The 18,095-nt window shown below is 43.2% G+C and overlaps 1 protein-coding gene across 1 annotated transcript in view; it reads left to right on the top strand.

Moving 5' to 3' along the window:
* ANKS1B (ankyrin repeat and sterile alpha motif domain containing 1B) overlaps positions 1-18,095 on the top strand; it is a 178,056-nt gene that overhangs the window by 19,269 nt on the left and 140,692 nt on the right. Inside the window, exons 2-7 of the mRNA XM_033951762.1 lie at positions 305-385; positions 3,887-4,043; positions 5,027-5,323; positions 8,815-8,890; positions 13,389-13,490; positions 13,701-13,820. Of these exons, the coding sequence (XP_033807653.1) occupies positions 305-385; positions 3,887-4,043; positions 5,027-5,323; positions 8,815-8,890; positions 13,389-13,490; positions 13,701-13,820 (833 nt within the window). The remainder of the gene's footprint in view (positions 1-304; positions 386-3,886; positions 4,044-5,026; positions 5,324-8,814; positions 8,891-13,388; positions 13,491-13,700; positions 13,821-18,095) is intronic.

Below are 18,095 nucleotides of genomic sequence, written 5' to 3'. Positions count from 1 at the left end.
ACTGGGCCTTGAACACTGACAGAGATGGAGCCTCCAAGCATACAGCGCAGCAAGGTAGACGGTTCAGAGCCTGGAGTTGGCGGAGGAAGAGAAGGGCACAGATAGGGGGGGAGGATAAGTGAAGAGAGAGAGAGTGAGGGGCAGCCGAGTGAGTGCCTTTGTAAGTCAGTAAGAGGAGTTTGAAATGTATTCGGAAACGGATGGGAAGCCAATGAAGTGACTTTAGGAGAGGGGTAACAGTCTTTTCTGTGTTAAGATTATATATATTTATAAGCAACCTCCCCCCCCCCTTTTATTTTGGCAGTATCTGGCGAGGTCCAAGCATCAACTGCACAGACTCATCAGGCTACACAGCTTTACACCATGCGGCACTAAATGGACACAGGTAAAGATTATGTTTTGTTACATTTACTGTGTAACCTCTGAAGGAAGCACCTGTGTGTCGTCAGCTGCTTTATAGCACCCGCAGACCACAGCTCAGCACTCAGAATGCGCTTTTCCCAGTTTAAAGATAGAATCTGCTCTCTAACATCCTGAGAAATAAAACCCTCTCAGATACGCACAAAATCACTTGTTTCTGCTAATACCCAGCAGTCGTAACGGCACAATCAGACCTGGGCTTCATTTGATTGTCTTCCATTTCTGCCTATTTATTGGGATTTATTAACTGTCTTTAGGAAGAGATTCACCCAAGGACATGCACAGAAGGTACAATTTAATGCAGTGGTCTCAAACTCAAACCCTTTGCAGGGCCACATTTGGGATCTGTAGGTACTTGGAGGGCCTCAGAAAAAATAGTTCATGTCTTATTAAAGAAATGACAATTTTGCATGAGGTAAAACTCTTTATAGTTTATAAATCTTTCCTTTTGGCTAAGTCTTAATACTAATATTGTAATTTATAGCTAAAGAGAAATATGATCAAGAAACTGTTTTATTTTACTTTTGTGATTATGATAAACATACCGAGGGCCTCAAAATAGTACCTGGCGGGCCGCATGTGGCCCTCGGGCCGCAAGTTTGAGACCATTGGTTTAATGCAAACTTGCTGCTCTTGGGGGTTTTGCCAGGAACTAGGGACCTGGATTGGTCACTGGATGGACCGTTGGTCTGACCCAGGAAGGCTGTTTTTATGACCAAATATAAGCACGAATGCAATCAGCGAGGCAAACATGGAAATGACTTATAGAAACTTGGTAATAGGAGTGACATGAAACAGTAGCAGAATATACATTTAATAGCAGCTACAGATCAGAAATATGATAATGTGAAATATTACCATGAAACAACATTGAACACAGAGATGATGCATCAGCGCAGTGCAAATAAAACACCTTAATAAGCACACATACAATTCTACCACAATTACTCTTTATCATTTCTGAAGTGCTGAAAGGCTATACATTCAATAGACGGTCCCTGCTCAGAAGAGCTTACAATCTAATTTGGACAGACAACTGGCGTTTTTCTAAATGCATACCATTGCTGGCTAGATTAGCCTCAAATATTCAGTGCCGGACCATGTCTGAGCGCCAGCACAGAATATTAGCGCTAACTGAAAGGGTCCTGGATGCCAGGGCATATGTGGGTGCAGGACCCACATTTTTTTCTTTTTTTAATTCTCTGATCTGCCCAAAGTCCCTCCTCCTTACTCCCCTCTTCCCCCCTGCCTGTGAGTCTGAGGGTTAGGAGAGGGGAAAGAAGGGGGGTGGGGAGGGAAAAAAATTTTTTTTGTATGTTCTGGTGGATACTCGGTGCGAGTCAAAGTTAGGATAGCTTTTGAGAAGTCCTAATTTGAATAACCTGACTGTACAGGTCCTGGCATTGAATTCTCACCAGTGTTGCCCCCATCTTTGATCTGCCAACTTTTGACACGAGCACTCGGGGATGATAATCACTGGCAGTGCCTGTCTCTGAATATCATCGGTTAGGCAGCTTAGAGCGATTTAAGTGGACCGGAGCTTATCCTGGCTACTGAAATTGCCCAGCATGTTTCTGCAATGCAAGTGGACTAGCACGTCAACATCTAAAGTCGCTCACATGAAGTTTTGAAGAAGTTTTATTTATTTGACACAGACCTCTCTCAAACCAGAGCAACGTTTTGAGGGGTGGGAAGTGAAAAGAAGTTCAGACTTAGTTTTGTTTGTTTCAGAGTCCATGATGGAACAAGAATAATTTTTTTTTAGATTTGTCATGAGGCTGATACTTACCTAAAATGACAAATTAGCAGATGGCTAAGTGCTTGTACAGCGTCTCTCTGCCTCTTTTGCAATAAGGCTAATATTTCTGCTGTAAGTTTGAGGCTTTTCCCTGCCTCTGCTTACACTATAAACCTTTAGGCTGGGTGTTTGCTTTCTTTTGAGACTGTGACCTCAAGGATAAGTCCAGAGATCCCTGCTGGTGAAAATATGATGGAAGTCAGCGGCTGGCGCTAGCAAAGCATGGGATGGGCCTTCTGCTCCTTATCTGCCATTTCACCAGGCACTGCTTGGGCTATTCTCACGAGTTAGATTTGGATTTTATTAAGTACCTTTTCAAATCTGAGTGCAAGGCAAATTACAGTTAGGTTCAGTGAAAGGTATTTCTCTGCTCTAAGAGGGTTTCCCAACTAGCAGCTGAGTTACTAATATGCTGTACCATGTTACATGCATGTTCACATACATGTAACATGGTCCCATTTTATGCCGTGGAACCAAATAATGTGCATTGACAGTCTGGAGCGGGCTTTGAACTCTGATTTCAATGGTTCTAAGCCCACTTCTTTAATCTTGCTAACAGCGTTAGAGAACTGACCTGGGGTTGCTTAAGTCTTCCCTTTAATTATTTTCATGTTTTTATTTATTTTATTTTTAAAAATGTACAGCTTATTCAACCTCAGTGTAAGGAGAGCAAGGTACAGGAAAAACATCAAGCTAAATTGTAAATAATGATATAGAAACAAACATAAAAACTGTGAAGCAGCCCATCAAATATCAAAACTACAGTGAGGACAAACGATCAAACACAGTCTGGAAAAAAGAAGGATCTTAAGCCGTATTTGCAACCAGAGCAAGTACGAAGAAAGCCATCTCAGAGAAACACAGTCTTTGAACTACATTTCCCCCAAGATTTTAGAAATTTTATATTAACCACCTAGAGACAATTATTTGAAGCGGTATATCAAATTTTAAATGAAACTTGGTTCTTCCTCCCGAGATCCAAACAAAAAATGTAAATTCTACATGAGCCACAATCAGAAGCTCTAATGCATAGATTTAAGAGATGGGGGCGGAGCTATCTTCCCTTTTAGTCCTGAGTGTCTGAGTTCGGAGTCCTTGATATATTATGGAAGGGATTCTTTGGCTGCGTTGCAGTACTTCAGTGCATGGTCCGTCTTAGCTCTGCCTGAAGAGCCACAACAGAGTAGCATGGGCAGTTGCTTATCCAGGATAATCCCTGGTATAAATTTATGTCTGAATAGGACTTTCTATTGTATCAACGTGTTCCAAAGCCTTCAGCTCCTTTTTACTCACTATGAAATGTCCTTCAGCCACGTTAAGCGCAAGTAGATTATCACTGATCCAGTTAATGACAACCAGGCATACACAGGACCACATCTAAAGAGATCGACAGCTATACCTCATTGGTGTACGTGAACTAGAGACGGTTCAATGAATGAATGATGTGACCTACGGGTGCAGAAAGATCTCAAACAACAGGGGTGAAAGTATAGCGTTCTCAATAACTTCTCACAAAATGTAATTCTCTACTTTCAAGGGATCCAAATTTGCCTTTCTAAGAATAAGATGCATTGGGGCTGTGTATTTTTCTTAGAACAGGGAGGTCATAGTAATTATCTAATGTGATCCAACAGTGCAAATCATGGGTCCTCTTTTTATCACCCTCAGGAACGTAGTTTTGAAGCTGCTGCAGTTCGAAGCATCTGCAAATGTGGCTGACCACAAGGGCTGTTTCCCGATTCATCTGGCTGCTTGGAGAGGAGATGCCGATATTGTGAAGATTCTCATCTGTCAGGGACCGTCACATTCCAGAGTTAACGAGCAGGTCGGTACAGCAATTTGGAGCCTTCCAGGGTGGGGGAGGGTTTGGGACTTTGTCACCAGTGTCCGTGTGGCAGACATAAGCATCCAGGTCTGACCAGTCCACCTTTGCAGTTAACCAGACAAACTGTCAGTCGAGAAGAGCTTCAGACTGAGAATTGTTGACTAGTTGAGGTCCAGAGCTGCCCTCCCGGCTGCAGATTAATCCACACTCATAGGTTGATTGATCTGGTTGGTTTTCTATCTCGTCCTCCCCAACTAGCTCAGAACGGCTTACAAGGTGGACATTATGGGATGTTGTTATCTTTGGATTCCAGAGACTTGCTAATAGATAATCTTTCAGGTTTGGATGTTTCTTTTCATTTGCACTGTTTAAGTGGAGGAGTGAGATTTTGTATAAGATAAAGATGGATATGTTTTTCCTTTTGCATACCACGCTCTCCAAAAATAATCAAAAATGCAATTTTACAAATATGCAGGATTTCAAAATAGCAAATGCACGCGGTGTCAGGTCAAAAGCGCGCCGGGACAAAGGTGCGCGCCGCAGAAAATTGCTGTTTTTAGGGCTACGACAGGGGGGGCATGGGGGGAACCCCCCCACTTTACTTAATAGAGATCGCGCTGCGTTGTGGGGGCATTGTGGGGGGTTTGGGGGGTTGTAACCCCCCACATTTTACTGAAAACTTCACTTTTTCCCTGTTTTTAGGGAAAAAGTTAAGTTTACAGTAAAATGTGGAGGGTTACAACCCCCCAAACCCCCCACAATGCTGGTGCAATCTCTATTAAGTAAACTGGGGGGCTCCCCAACAAAAACCCCTGTCGGAGCCCCTAAAAACTGTAATTTTCTTCAGCACGCGCCTCCGTCTTGCGCTCAGTTGTCGGCGCGCGCCTTTGTCTTTCACGGGGTTGTCTATGAACCAATGCACGCTTGTATTTGCAAAGCGCATGGACTCTAGTATATAAACAAATTCATTTTTTTATACACAGAATTATGAAAATGAGACTGCGCTGCACTGCGCAGCACAGTACGGCCATTCGGAGGTGGCAGCGCTTCTCCTGGAGGAACACTCAGATCCCACATTAAGGAACAACAAGTTAGAAACTCCTTTGGATCTTGCTGCGCATTACGGACGTCTACGGGTGGTAAAGCTGCTGATCGACGCATATCCAAACCTGCTGAAGTGCAGCACAAGGATGCATTCTCCCTTACACCTGGCTGCTTGCAACGGACACCGAGCGGTTGTTCAGCTCCTGCTGCATTCAGGAGCCGATGTGAATTGCCAGGTGAGACGCACTCTCCCCATCTCATGCCAGGATTCATCATAGCACTGCTTTTGAACTGGACTCCGACCTCTGGTCTTCTTTCAGGGACTTGTGTTCCCTGATATTGTCACATTATACTATATTTATCTAAGCCTAGGGAAGTTTTGCTTCACAAATTTGCTACATTTTTTTTTTTTTAATGAAATTTAATACATTTACAATATCAAAAGATATCAAAGAAAAAAAGGAATTTTCAATACAAAATTTCCAACATACCAAGTAATAAAAACAATCTTTTACAAGCCCTCTACATGGGGAAACATATTTGCCTATTTATAATACTTAATTTTAAAGGAAAACAAAGAAATGGGTTGAATTCTAATGAACCCAAATCATTCCCTACCAAATTAGGACTCTGACTTCCAACCTAAATTTCTCATCAAATAATGAAAGAGAATAAGGTAAAAAATAAAAGGAAAGAAAAGATCTCACTTCTGTTCACGAGCTGATAAAAATTGTTGCAATTGAATGGGGTCCCAAAAAACAAATTCAGTATTCTGTAACTTAACCAAACATTTACAAGGAAATTTTAAGTAAAAGGATGCCTCAAGTGCCAAAACTCTAGTTCTCAATTTCAAAAATTATTTTCTCCTAAACTGCGTGGCTCTTGAGACATCAGGAAAGATAAATTTGCTACATTTTTGTGAAGGAGTGAATAAACATGTGGATAAAGGTGAGATTTTCAGAAAGCTTTTCACAAAGTTTCTTATGAGAGACTCCTGAGAAAATGAAAAAGCCATGTGATAGGAAGCAGGGAACTAGTTAAAAGATAGAAAACAGAGAGCAGGGTTAAATGGCCATTTCTTTCAAAGTAGGAAGATGAATAGTGGAGAACCCCAGGAATCTGTACAGGTACCAGTGCTGTTTAACATTTATAAATGATCCGGAAATAGGAATGATGAATGAGATGGTCAGATTTTCAGATGACACAAAGCTATTCCAAATTGTGAAATTGCAGTAGGACCTTATGAGACTGGAAGACTCCAAATGGCAGATGAAATTTAATGTAAACAAATGCAAGGAGATGTACATGGAAGAGAAACCCAAATTATAGCCACATGATGCTACTACATTCCACATTAGGAATCATTGTGGACAGTGTTCAGTGTGCAGTAGTATAAGGAAAGGAATCATCAATAATAAAACGCTAAGCGTGCATGCGCACTTGCGCCGCGTGTTCCCTGATCTGTCGCGCTGTGGCGAGTGCGCATGCGCTAGATGGCGTGGAGTGAGGGACCGACACTTATGGGAAGGAGAGCAGGCCTGGGATTCGGCAGAGGGCAGACGCCGAAAAGGGCTCAGCACAGTGGAAGTTGGTTGTTTGGGGGGGGGAAGGAAGGCGCTCGTCCCATCATACTACCCATCCACTGTAGCCTAGCAGATCTGACCACAACCTTCCCCCCTCAAACGCCTATGCCGGTTAGGGAACACACCAGGGTTCTTCGCGTATTGGGCTTATGCTCAAGCCACCGCCACGGCTCCTCTCTCGAACCGCAACAGGCGGGGATTGAGAGAGGCGCTGCGGCAGCTTTGAACTAAAAAATGAAGTTGTTAGAAGGGGATTGGGAACACTTAGCTACACAGCTGGGGGGAAGCTGCGATGCTGCGGCGGCCTTCCTCACCCGGCTCTCATGGTGCGGCTGAGCGCCGGCGGCCGGAGAAACCCTAATGCTGACATTGAACCCAAGGAAACAACCGGGACTGCCTGGGGGGAGGCGCAAGGCTGCGGCGGCCTTCCATTCCTGCCTCTCCCACGGTGCGGCTGAGCGCTGGCAATTGGCGATCCACCTCTAATGCTCCCTCTCAGCTACTCCCGCTGCCAAATAAAGCGCTGTTCATACATGGAGGCACGAGCCGCGACGAAGGGTTTGAACTAAAAAAAAAATATTCTAAAAATAACTAAGGGAGCCGTTAGCCTTTAAGCAGGTCCCTCTTAATTTAAGCTAAGTCTAAATACAAACTGCTGCACAGGAAAATGGACAGGGGAAGGAATGATGCACAGGGAAGTGGGGGGGAGGAAAATGCTGCACAAGGAAGTGGGGAGGGGGAAATGCTGTTGCACAGGGAAATGGAGGGGGAGGGAATTCTGATATGGCTACTGTACAGGAAAGTGGAGAGGGGGAGATAAATGCTGCTTAGGGGGCAGGAAGAAAGACAGATAGAAAGAAAGACAAATAGTAGGAGGGAGGGAGACAGAAAGAAAAGAAGAAAGACACAAGGCCAGGGAGAGAGACAGAAAGAAAGACAGACATACATATATTCTAGCACCCGTTAATGTAACGGGCTTAAAGACTAGTAGAGAATAATACCTCCGTCTTGCTCCCTAGTGTGACTCACCTTGAGTCTTGTACAATTCTGATTAGCGCAACGCCCCAAAAAATGAGGCGGAATTAGTAGAAGTTCATATAAGGGTGACTAAAACGAGCAAGGGAATAGAATGACTCGAGAGGAAAAGTGAAAGAGGTTAGGAGAAGAGATGAGGGGGGGGGGAGAGATATGATAGAGATCTACAAAATCCTGAGTGGTATAGAAGGGGCAAACGTGAATCAAAAAGTACAAAGTCTAGGAGATACGCAATGAAGTTGCTTAGTAGTGCGATTCGTACCTGGGACCCCCCCGGAGTGACCCACTGCTCTGCTGAGATGTCTGTATGGCCAGTCTGCACTCCTATGTCCCAGTGACTGGTATTTGTGCGTTTTTCATTTAGACTTTTGTTCAAAAAGTTAGACACACTGAGGACAAAAACATAAGAACATAAGAAGTTGCCTCCACTGGTCAGACCAGAGGTCCATCCTGCCCAGCGGTCCGCTCCCGCGGCGGCCCATCAGGTCCGCGACCTGTGAAGTGGTTACTGACCACTTCTATAACCTACCTCCAGATTTATCTGTACCCCTCTATCCCTTTGTCCTCCAGGAACCTATCCAAACCTTCCTTGAACCCCTGTACAGAGTTCTGGCTTATCACCTCCTCCGGAAGCTTGTTCCATGTGTCCACCACCCTCTGGGTAAAAAAGAACTTCCTAGCATTTGTTCTAAACCTGTCCCCTTTCAATTTCTCCGAGTGACCCCTAGTGCTTGTGGGTCCCCACAGTTTGAAGAATCTGTTCTTATTCACTTTCTCTATGCCCTAGGAAATGACCATTTTCAAAACAAAAAGAGAGACGTTTTCCTGTTTTGAAAATGGTCATGTTCGCTACTAGATTTTTGGACGCTTTCTGCAAAACATCTAAACTCGGATTTAGACGTCCTATCAAAAGGCCCCTCCGCATCCATGATTATATTTGACAGTGCGTATTTAGACCGTGTCTGTTCTATACAAACCGAATAGAAGAAAAGGAACTTGTAATTCAGACAGGAAAGCAGACCACATTCATCTCGTATCTAGCAGGATTTTTTTAAAACATAGAATAAGCTGTAAATAAATACTTTAATGAAATGTTCTTCGCTTTACAGACAGAGAAGGGGACCGCGCTGCACGAGGCTGCCTTATTCGGCAAAGTGGACGTTGTCCACATTTTGATACAGAATGGTAAACATTTTTTGAAATGTCTAATGTTTTCAGTGCTGTAGTAAATGTGAAGAACGTATGCTTTTAGGCTGAAAAGTGTCCCTTTAGCCCTGTAGGACAGAATGTGGGGTGCAGTGGTTAATGCTACAGCCTCAGCACCCTGAGGTTGTGGGTTCAAACCCACGCTGCTCCTTCTGACCACTGGCAAGTCACTTAATCCCCCCATTGGCCCAGGTCCATTAGATAGATTGTGAGGAAAAAATGCTGGAGTACCTGAATAATTTCACGTAAACCACTCTGAGCTCCCCTGGGAGAATGGTATAGAAAATTGAATTAATAAAAAAAATATTAAACGAACCCATCTAAGGAGGGAAAAGCTTGTTATGACACTACTTTCTGCTAACAGAATCTTGGCAGGAAAATGTTAATTATTTATTAAACATTCTTATGTAGAAATAGGAAAATCATTTAAGCTGATCGATACTGGATTGTGAAGTCTTTTTGTTAAATGCTCTGGAGCAGCCTATAACAGCCAGCGTCTGTCTCTGCTCATTGTATAAAAACGCAAGAACATAAGAATTGCCGCTGCTGGGTCAGACCCAGTGGTCCATCGTGCCCAGCAGTCCGCTCCCTCGGCGGCCCCTAGGTCAATGACCAGTGCCCTAACTGAGACCAGCCCTACCTGCGTACGTTCCGGTTCAGCAGGAACTTGTCTAACTTTGTCTTGAACCCCAGGAGGGTGTTTTCCCCTATAACAGCCTTCTTTATTTGGGCATCTTTTTCTGGCATACAGGAAGATTGCTCAGAAGTTCACCAGCAGATGTTTTTCCACTGCTGATTTGATAATCTCTGTCTCAAATCTAAATTCAAAACTTATTACTTTGAGTTGGGTCATGGATTAGCTTCAAAGGAGGTTTGTGTGGCATCTGGAATATGTGCTTTGCTGTTGTCTGACTTCTTCACACTGTGTCTTGGTTATGAATGTACTTTTTTGTCTTGTTAGTATCACACCAAGGGCTACCCGTAGATATTATTCTCAATTATATGGACCTTCAGATCGCCACCGGGCAAAATGCTCCCGGCTGCTGAATACTCTTCGTCGGTCCAACCTTTATTAATTATTCATATAGGACTCATTTTGTATTTTTTCATATATTATTTTTTTAAGGTTTTCTATATTTTAAAATTGAAGGAACATCACTTAACTGATAGTGAGCTCTTCCTCTATTCACCTCTCCCGACATAAGAACATAAGAAGTTGCCTCCACTGGGTCAGACCAGAGGTCCATCTCGCCCAGCGGTCCGTCCCGCGGTGGCCCATCAGGTCCGCAACCTGTGAAGTGGTTTCTGACCACTTCTATAACCTACCTCAAGTTCTATCTGTACCCCTCTATCCGCTTATCCTCCAGGAACCTATCCAAACCTTCCTTGAACCCCTGTACAGAGTTCTGGCCTATCACATCATGCATGCATGCATGTTTCTTAGCTCCCTCAAACATTTCCCTCGACCCTGAAGAAAAGTTTCACTATGAAACATGCATTTATTTATTTATTTATTCGATTTTTTTAGCCCGTCCTCCCAAAAGAGCCCAGATCGGGTTACAATGAATATATCGGTGCATTAAAATTATAAGTAAGATAGGTACTTAGAAATTCCCTTACTGTCCCGAAGGCTCACAATCTAACTAAAGTACCAGGAAAAATGACAATTAGAAGAGTAATAAAGAAAGAAAATAGAGATAGAGGAGAAAAATAAGAAAATAAACATACTAATAAGATTACAATGATCTAAAGGAATTTGAAAGGTTAAAAAGGGGAGATAAGAATAGATGCAGAGGGAGAACCGTTGAAGCAATAGAATTCTGGGGAAATTTAAATGAAATTTGAATGATAAAATAAAACAAAATAAGTGGTAAAACAATAAGTGAGATTAAAAAATATATCATAAACTAAAAGGAAGTGAAAATAAAATCAAAACAGTCAAAACTGAAGTCCAGTCGGGAGAGGTGAATAGAGGAAGAGCTCACTATAAGTTAAGTGATGTTCCTTCAATTTTAAAATATAGAAAACCTTAAAAAATAATATATGAAAAAATACAAAATGAGTCCTATATGAATAATTAATAAAGGCTGGACCGACGAAGAGTATTCAGCAGCCGGGAGCATTTTGCCCGGTGGCGATCTGAAGGTCCATATAATTGAGAATAATATCTACGGGTAGCCCTTGGTGTGATACTAACAAGACAAAAAAGTACATGATTTGATTGATTATACAACAGTAGCTACTATACTTTATTGATTATGAATGAACAGTCTAGGTCTGTCCTAGTTTATATTCCGTGTTCTTTATCTTCCTGGTTCTATTTTGACCTTCTTTTAAATAGAGCAATCTAGCAAATTTTATGAGAGGTTGCTGAAAAGTTCTCAGCCCAACCAAGAAGAGAAATGAGGTGCTCCAGAGTGGTAGGGGCCAGAGATGTTGCGGGGAGCAGGAAGAGAAATCAGCATTGTTATGGGAAGGGGGTGAGGGGGGGAGAATAACGAGCTTCTGGATTTGTGGACTCCATTTATGTGGGGCCTGACTGAATATGGTTCAATCAATGATCTGAAACAATGTCAAAACATAGAATTTTGTTTCTGCAAATTGGACCTTAACAAAATAAGATAACACTCTTTTGAGCTGAAGGCAAAATGACGCTCAGAATTTAGGAAGTTGCTTGGTTAGGCTGAGAACTTTTCAGCACCCCCTCATATGTAGAAAAAGTGAGCCAAGTATAGGACAATCAAGCCCTTGTGACATCACTGATGAGGTTGGTTCTTATTGGTGGAATGAGGCAATATGACATCAAAGTATCAGCTCTGGTTACCAGAAACTGAAACTCTTTATACTACCAGGAGTTGCTGAAAGGTTCTCAGCCCAACCAAGAAGAGAATGACTGGATATGGTTCAATCAATGATCCAGAACAATGTCAAAACAGAGAATCCTGTTCTGCAAATTGGACCTTAACGAAATAAAATAACACTCTTTTGAGCTGAAGGCAAAATGACACTCAGAATTTAGGAAGTTGCTTGGTTGGGCTGAGAACTCTTCAGCACCCCTTCGTATGTAGTAAAAGTGAGCCAAGTATAGGACAATCAAGCCCTTGTGACATCACTGATGAGGTTGGCTGTTATTGGTGGAATGAGGCATTATGACATCACAGTCTCAGTTCTAAAAGTTCTCAGCTCAAGCAAGAAGAGAATGACGTGGATATGGTTCAATCAATGATCTGAAACAATGTCAAAGCAGAGAATTTTGTTTCTGCAAATTGGACCTTAACGAAATAAGATAACACTCTTTTGAGCTGAAGGCAAAATGACGCTCAGAATTTAGGAAGTTGCTTGGTTGGGCTGGTTGGTTCAGCACCCCCTCGATATTCAGCAGTATTTCGCCAACCTGGAACAGCTCCCAGCCGGCTAAGTACAGCTTAGCCGTCTGTCTCCTGCTAAATGTCCAGCTTGCCCAACATAGCTGCTCACTGGCCGTCTAAGGTTAGCAGCTAGATAGACCCACCTAAAAAGCAAGTCTATCTTTTGCCTCTTTGCCTTAGCCAGCCAGCCACCGACTATCAGCTTGGTTGACTAAGTCAAGAGTGGCAAACTTTGACTCGGATATTCAATGGTGGTGGCTGGATGCGAACCCAACACTAAATATTCAGGATCACTGTGGACTAAGGAAGGTAGCTGGGTTGCCTCTCGTTGTCTCAAAATCAGGGACAATAAGCTCAAAATTTTAAAAAAGCTGAGCTCCTAAAATTGTGGTGCTGGATGCTCAAAGAAAAGTTCTCCAAAGGTGCAAAGAATGTGGTGTTTGGTAGAAGAGGTAGAGACATGAAAATCTACTCTGAACAAAAGTGTCATTAAACTCTGGAATTCATTTTCAGAGGATGTGATGAAATCAGTTAGCTTGGTTAGTTTAGATAATTTCTTAAAAGAGAAGTTCATTATTGAGTTGGCTTGGAAAAATCCACTGCTTGATGGACTTTCGGTCTGTCCCAAAATGGCAGCTTTTATGTGAGCCAAGTGTAGGACAGTCAAGCCACTGTGACATCACTGCTGAGGTTGGCTCTTAGGCATTGGTGGAATGAGGTGTTATGACATCACAATCTCAGCTCTGGAATGTTGCTGCTCTTTGGGTTTCTGCCAGGTACTTGGGACCTGGGTTGGCCACTGTTGGAAACAGGATCCTGGACTTGATGGACCTTCGGTCTGTCTTATGTTCTTATGTGAGCCAAGTATAAGACAATGAAGCCATTGTGACATCACTGCTGAGGTTGGCTCTTAGGCATTGGTGGAATGAGGCGTTATGACATCACAATCTCAGCTCTGAAATGTTGCTACTGTTTGGGTTTCTGCCAGGTACTTGGGACCTGGGTTGGCCACCGTTAGAAACAGGATCCTGGGCTTAATGGACCTTTGTTCTGTCCCAGTATGGCAATTCTTATGTTCTTAAATACTAATTCTCTTTACTGCTCTCTAGGTATTGATGTCTCCATTAAGGATAGCCATGGAAGAACGGTTCTGGATGTTCTTATGGAGCATCCGTCTCAGAAATCGCTGCAGATTGTTACACTTCTGCAAGGTAAGAGCTCAGATTTGTTGCTTGCCAGGCCAACAGCTGCAAATCTCTGTGGGTGCTTTATCCAGACAGCAGTACTAAAGCATTTGGATTGACTGGTTGCTTTTTCATGAAGATCCCAGTCTAATCCAGCAGTGTCCAGCTGTGTTGATTAAAATTACGTGTCTTACTTTTCCTAATGATAGCTTTTTCACACTGTGATTTAAACTGCAGAACATTTGGATCAAATGAAGAACTCAAACATTTTGGAGAAGCAGAAGAAAGAGATCCCGGTGCCAGGGCCACGAGCCTTTATTCTAAGCCCTGGCAAGTTGCCCTTATGTCACACTGAAAGTAAGTTCTCTATCCAGACAGTGAATGCAGGAAGCTCCCTATATTACCAGGAGATTCTACTCTCTAGACCAGTGTCTAGACCGTGCATGCGCGGAGGTCCTCCAGCTGGACCCTGAACGTGTCTCTTTGTTGGTGGGAGAGAGGAGGAGAGTTGTCAGCACTGGCTGGCAACCTATAGGACGTGTCTCTCACCACGAGAGGCTCGTCCTGTAAGCAGTCAGCCGCTGCCTCTCCTCCTTGCCAACATCCCATGGCACACAGTTTGCGATACACTGTTCTAGACTGTGTTTTCTATGGAAAGAAATCATATTTTCTATATGGCATTTGTACTTTGACAGTGAGCAGTGTGACTGGATTTGGCTGTTAATGCATGTTATAGAGGGAAGGTTATTTTACTGGGTACCTCTTGTTTTAAGCCCTTGACGCTCTCTACCATTCTGCCTATACTGCACCTATACACACAAAAAAGAGGCAAGTGAGATGTCTGAATAGTCTTAGATCAATACATGTTGACACATCTTATCATACATGGTGGTATGACTGTATACGATTATTATCTTACATGGTGATATAACTATACAAAATTACAGTCACAGCATAAGTTCTGTCGGAGATTCCTGAGTCTAGCAGATGATCAAATATTTCCTAGGCTTGAGGTCAAGTGGAGAGGTTAGGCAAAGATATGGGTTTTTATGGCTTTCCTGAAATTTAGAAGACCCTCTAGGGATCTGATGTCTGGTGGTAGGTTCTTCCATAGGTTTGGTAGGAAATGGGAGTAGGATCGTTTTCGGGCTGTTTAGAGCTGGAGAGCATGTCCATTGTATTACTATTGTGGATGATATTATTTTATACTGATACTAGTATTTTAGCCCGTTACATTAACGGGTGCTAGAATATATGTCTGTCTGTCTTTCTGTGCCTCTCTCCCTCCCGCTGTCTTTCTTTCTGTCTGTCTCTCTCCCTGGCCCCCTTTGTCTGTCTGTTTTTCTGTGTCTCTCTCTGCCCCTGTGCCTTTCTTTTTTTCTTTCTGTCTCTCTTCCTCTCGCTGTCTGGCTTTCTTTCTATCTATCTGTCTCTCTCCCCTCCCCACTTCCCTGTTCAGCAGCCACAGCAGCATTCCCTCCCCCTCCACTACTTCCCTGTACAGCAGCATTTAGATCCCCCCCTTCCCTGTGCAGCAGCCACAGCAGCAGCATTCCCTCCCACCCCACACCACTTCCCTGTGCAGCAGCAGCGTTTCCCTTACCTCCCCCCCTTTCCCTTCCCTCGGACTTGTCTGCTCCCTTAGTCCCTTGCCGCCCCCACCCTCCCCTTCCCGCGATCCGACAAACCTGCCGATTCCAGCAGCGTGTGCAGCACTCTACACACGCTGCTTCGGGGCCTTTTACTGCCCTGATTTACTCTGGCACGTCCCTGATGACATCATCAGAGACGCGGCACAGCAAATCAGGGCAGTAAAAGGCCCCGAAGCAGCGTGTGTAGACTGCTGCACAAGCTACTGGAATCAGCTGGTTTGGAGTCGGGTCTGCGGCATCCCTTTGCGGCTGGAGAGTTTTGGGCTTCCCTTCCCGCCCCGCGAGGTGTCGCTGCGGCTCCTCTCGATCCCGACAGCGTCGGAAGCCTTCGACGCTGGTGCGGCTGGTGAGAGGAGCAGACACGGAGAGCAGGGAGTCCAGCGCTGGCGTCCAGTCCTGCCGGCGAGTGGTAGGTGCTTGGAAGTAAGGCTGGGGACTTGCGCATGCGCACTCCTGCGGCCACAGACCTACGGATCATAGAAGCACGCAGATAGGAGTGCGCATGCGCGAGGTAGGGTTTTATTATATAGGATGGGATTGATATTCAAAGGGATTTAATTTTAAACTGCCTGTGTGAATATGCCCCCTAATCGCCCATGCTGTAACTGGCTAGATCGTGAATGGTCCTGGGGTGGAGAGAAGACTTAACAAGTTAGTAGTGATTTGGCTGTCTAATTTTAATTTTAAGTGTTGACAGCCAAGTTCAGTGGCCAAAATGGGCACATAAAAGGCAGGTTTATCTTTGGTTGCTATAACTTGGCCAACCAGAGCTTAAAATTGACCTAGCCAGCCAAGAATAAACTGGATATTCAATGTTGGTTGCCAGAAACAGCCCAGCAGTGAATATTGGAGGTCAGTGCCGATGGCGGGAGTTAGGTGACCTGCTTAGGAAGTAGCTTGAAGTCAGTCATTGTGAAGGAATTCTCCTCATACTACAATTCATTACTGTCGCAATTTTATTGAATGTGCATATGCGACCAGACAGTATGGCTGAAGGAGAACAGCTGATGACATTTGATCATTATGTCAGTTTTCACAGATCCTGGCTCTGTATCAGTTCAAAGATTGGCCAGGATTGTTGTACACATTAGGATGAAAGGACAGTTTCTGCTATCTGCAGAGAGAAAATGGTAGACAAATTGGTGAACTGGAATCTGATCCCCATTATAATAATAATAATAATAACTTTATTCTTCTATACCGCCATAGTCGAAAGACTTCTAGGCGGTTCACATTTGAAGAAGGCTGGACAATCAGTGAAATACAGGATGTAAGAAGAGAGGGTTACATAAGAATTAGGTAAAGGAACTGCAAAAAAACAGCAAAATTACATCGAGGTAGAGAGAGGGAGAATATATCATTTGGAGGCTTCTGTTTAGGAGATGAATTTGTCAAACAGAATGGTTTTGATTGATTTTCAGAATGCGCCGAAGGTCAAACTGGCTCTGTTTATGTAGTTGTCCAGTCAGGACTGCTGTCTGCCTGCAGGCATAAGTGAAAAAACAGGATTAAAGATTCACTTTTGACCATGGATGCACAAAGGATTTGGATCAAGTATGATTGATTTAAATTCCTTAAAATAGGAAATATGTGATTTTTATTGTTTGTTTAATGCAGAAATAAAAAAACCTGGTCCTTGAGTTCCAAATAGATTACCAGAGAACTCTGTACAGAGCATCTACATGTTACAGCTTCTGTAGGACATGAAGGATTATTATAAAGATTAATCCTAGAGAGTCCAGAAAAAGGAGAATGGATTGAGGCATCCGGGTTTTACTTCCATTGCTTTCAATGGAAATAAAACCTAACTGTCTCTATCTGTCCTCCTTACTTCCATTCCTTTCAATCCGTCCTCCTTTTTTGGAGCCAGATGGTAATCCTACATTTTAACCATTGCAGTAATCTACTTTGCCAAACTGCCAGCTGGAAGATATAATCTCTGTCACATAATGCCTCTGCTTCAAAACCTTAACTGGCTTGTCCCCAATATATCTGTCACACCACTTTGCGTTCCCAGGCACCAATCGAACGCGCAATGCCTATCTGTTTGCTTACCCATCCCCAAAGGGATGCACCTACAAAAGATTCCTTAATAGAACTCTCTCATTCCAAGCTGGCAGATGGACAGATTGCCTGACCACCCTCATCTCATCTGCCCCATCTTACTCATCCTTCAGGAAATCTCTCAAATCTTATCTCTATGATAAATTTCTCGAACCCCTCCCCCCCGAATAACCAAACTCTACCAGAATAACCAGAATGTAATTATCTTTGCATAGTAATCCATTTCAACTGCATTATACAGTCTCTTGCATCGTATCCAGTTCTATAAGTCTCTCGCACTGTATTTTCACTGTATAAATATCTCCGCTGTATATGTACAGGCTCTTGCATTGTAAATCTGCTTTGTATCTTCGCTATATAAACACCCATGCTGAATATGTACAATCCCCTGCTTTGTAAATTGCTCTCAACTGCATAGTACATTCCCTCGCATTGTATCTTCGCTGTGTATAGAAACATAGAAACATAGAAAAAAGCAGCAGAAAAGGGCTATAGCCCACCAAGTCTGCCCATTCCAAGTATCCCCTCCCCTGAATTTACTCCCTTAAAGATCCCACGTGAGTATCCCATTTTCTCTTAAAATCCGTCACGCTGCTGGCCTTTATCACCTGGAGTGGGAGTCTGTTCCAATGATCCACTATGTACAGTCTCTTGCATTGTAAACCGCTCTGAACTGTTTGTGGTATTACGGTATACAAAAATAAAGTTATTATTATTATTAAAATGTCTGTTTGCCATAAAGCAAATTGTAACTATAAACTGTGCCATCTCTTATTCAATTATTGACGCGTTTAACTTTGAACATAGAGAATCTTTCACAGGTTGGGATGCCTCATTTGCTAATGTAGGATTTTAGGATTTAACTGGGCCTCTCCCATAGAAGGTACAAAGATTCTATCTCCAATTGTTTTTGTTC

Source organism: Geotrypetes seraphini, chromosome 7 (genome assembly GCF_902459505.1).
Source record: "Geotrypetes seraphini chromosome 7, aGeoSer1.1, whole genome shotgun sequence".
Taxonomy (NCBI): Eukaryota; Metazoa; Chordata; class Amphibia; order Gymnophiona; family Dermophiidae; genus Geotrypetes; species Geotrypetes seraphini.
The sequence above is the reverse complement of the archived record's forward strand: the minus strand, read 5'-3'. Positions and strand labels throughout refer to the sequence as shown.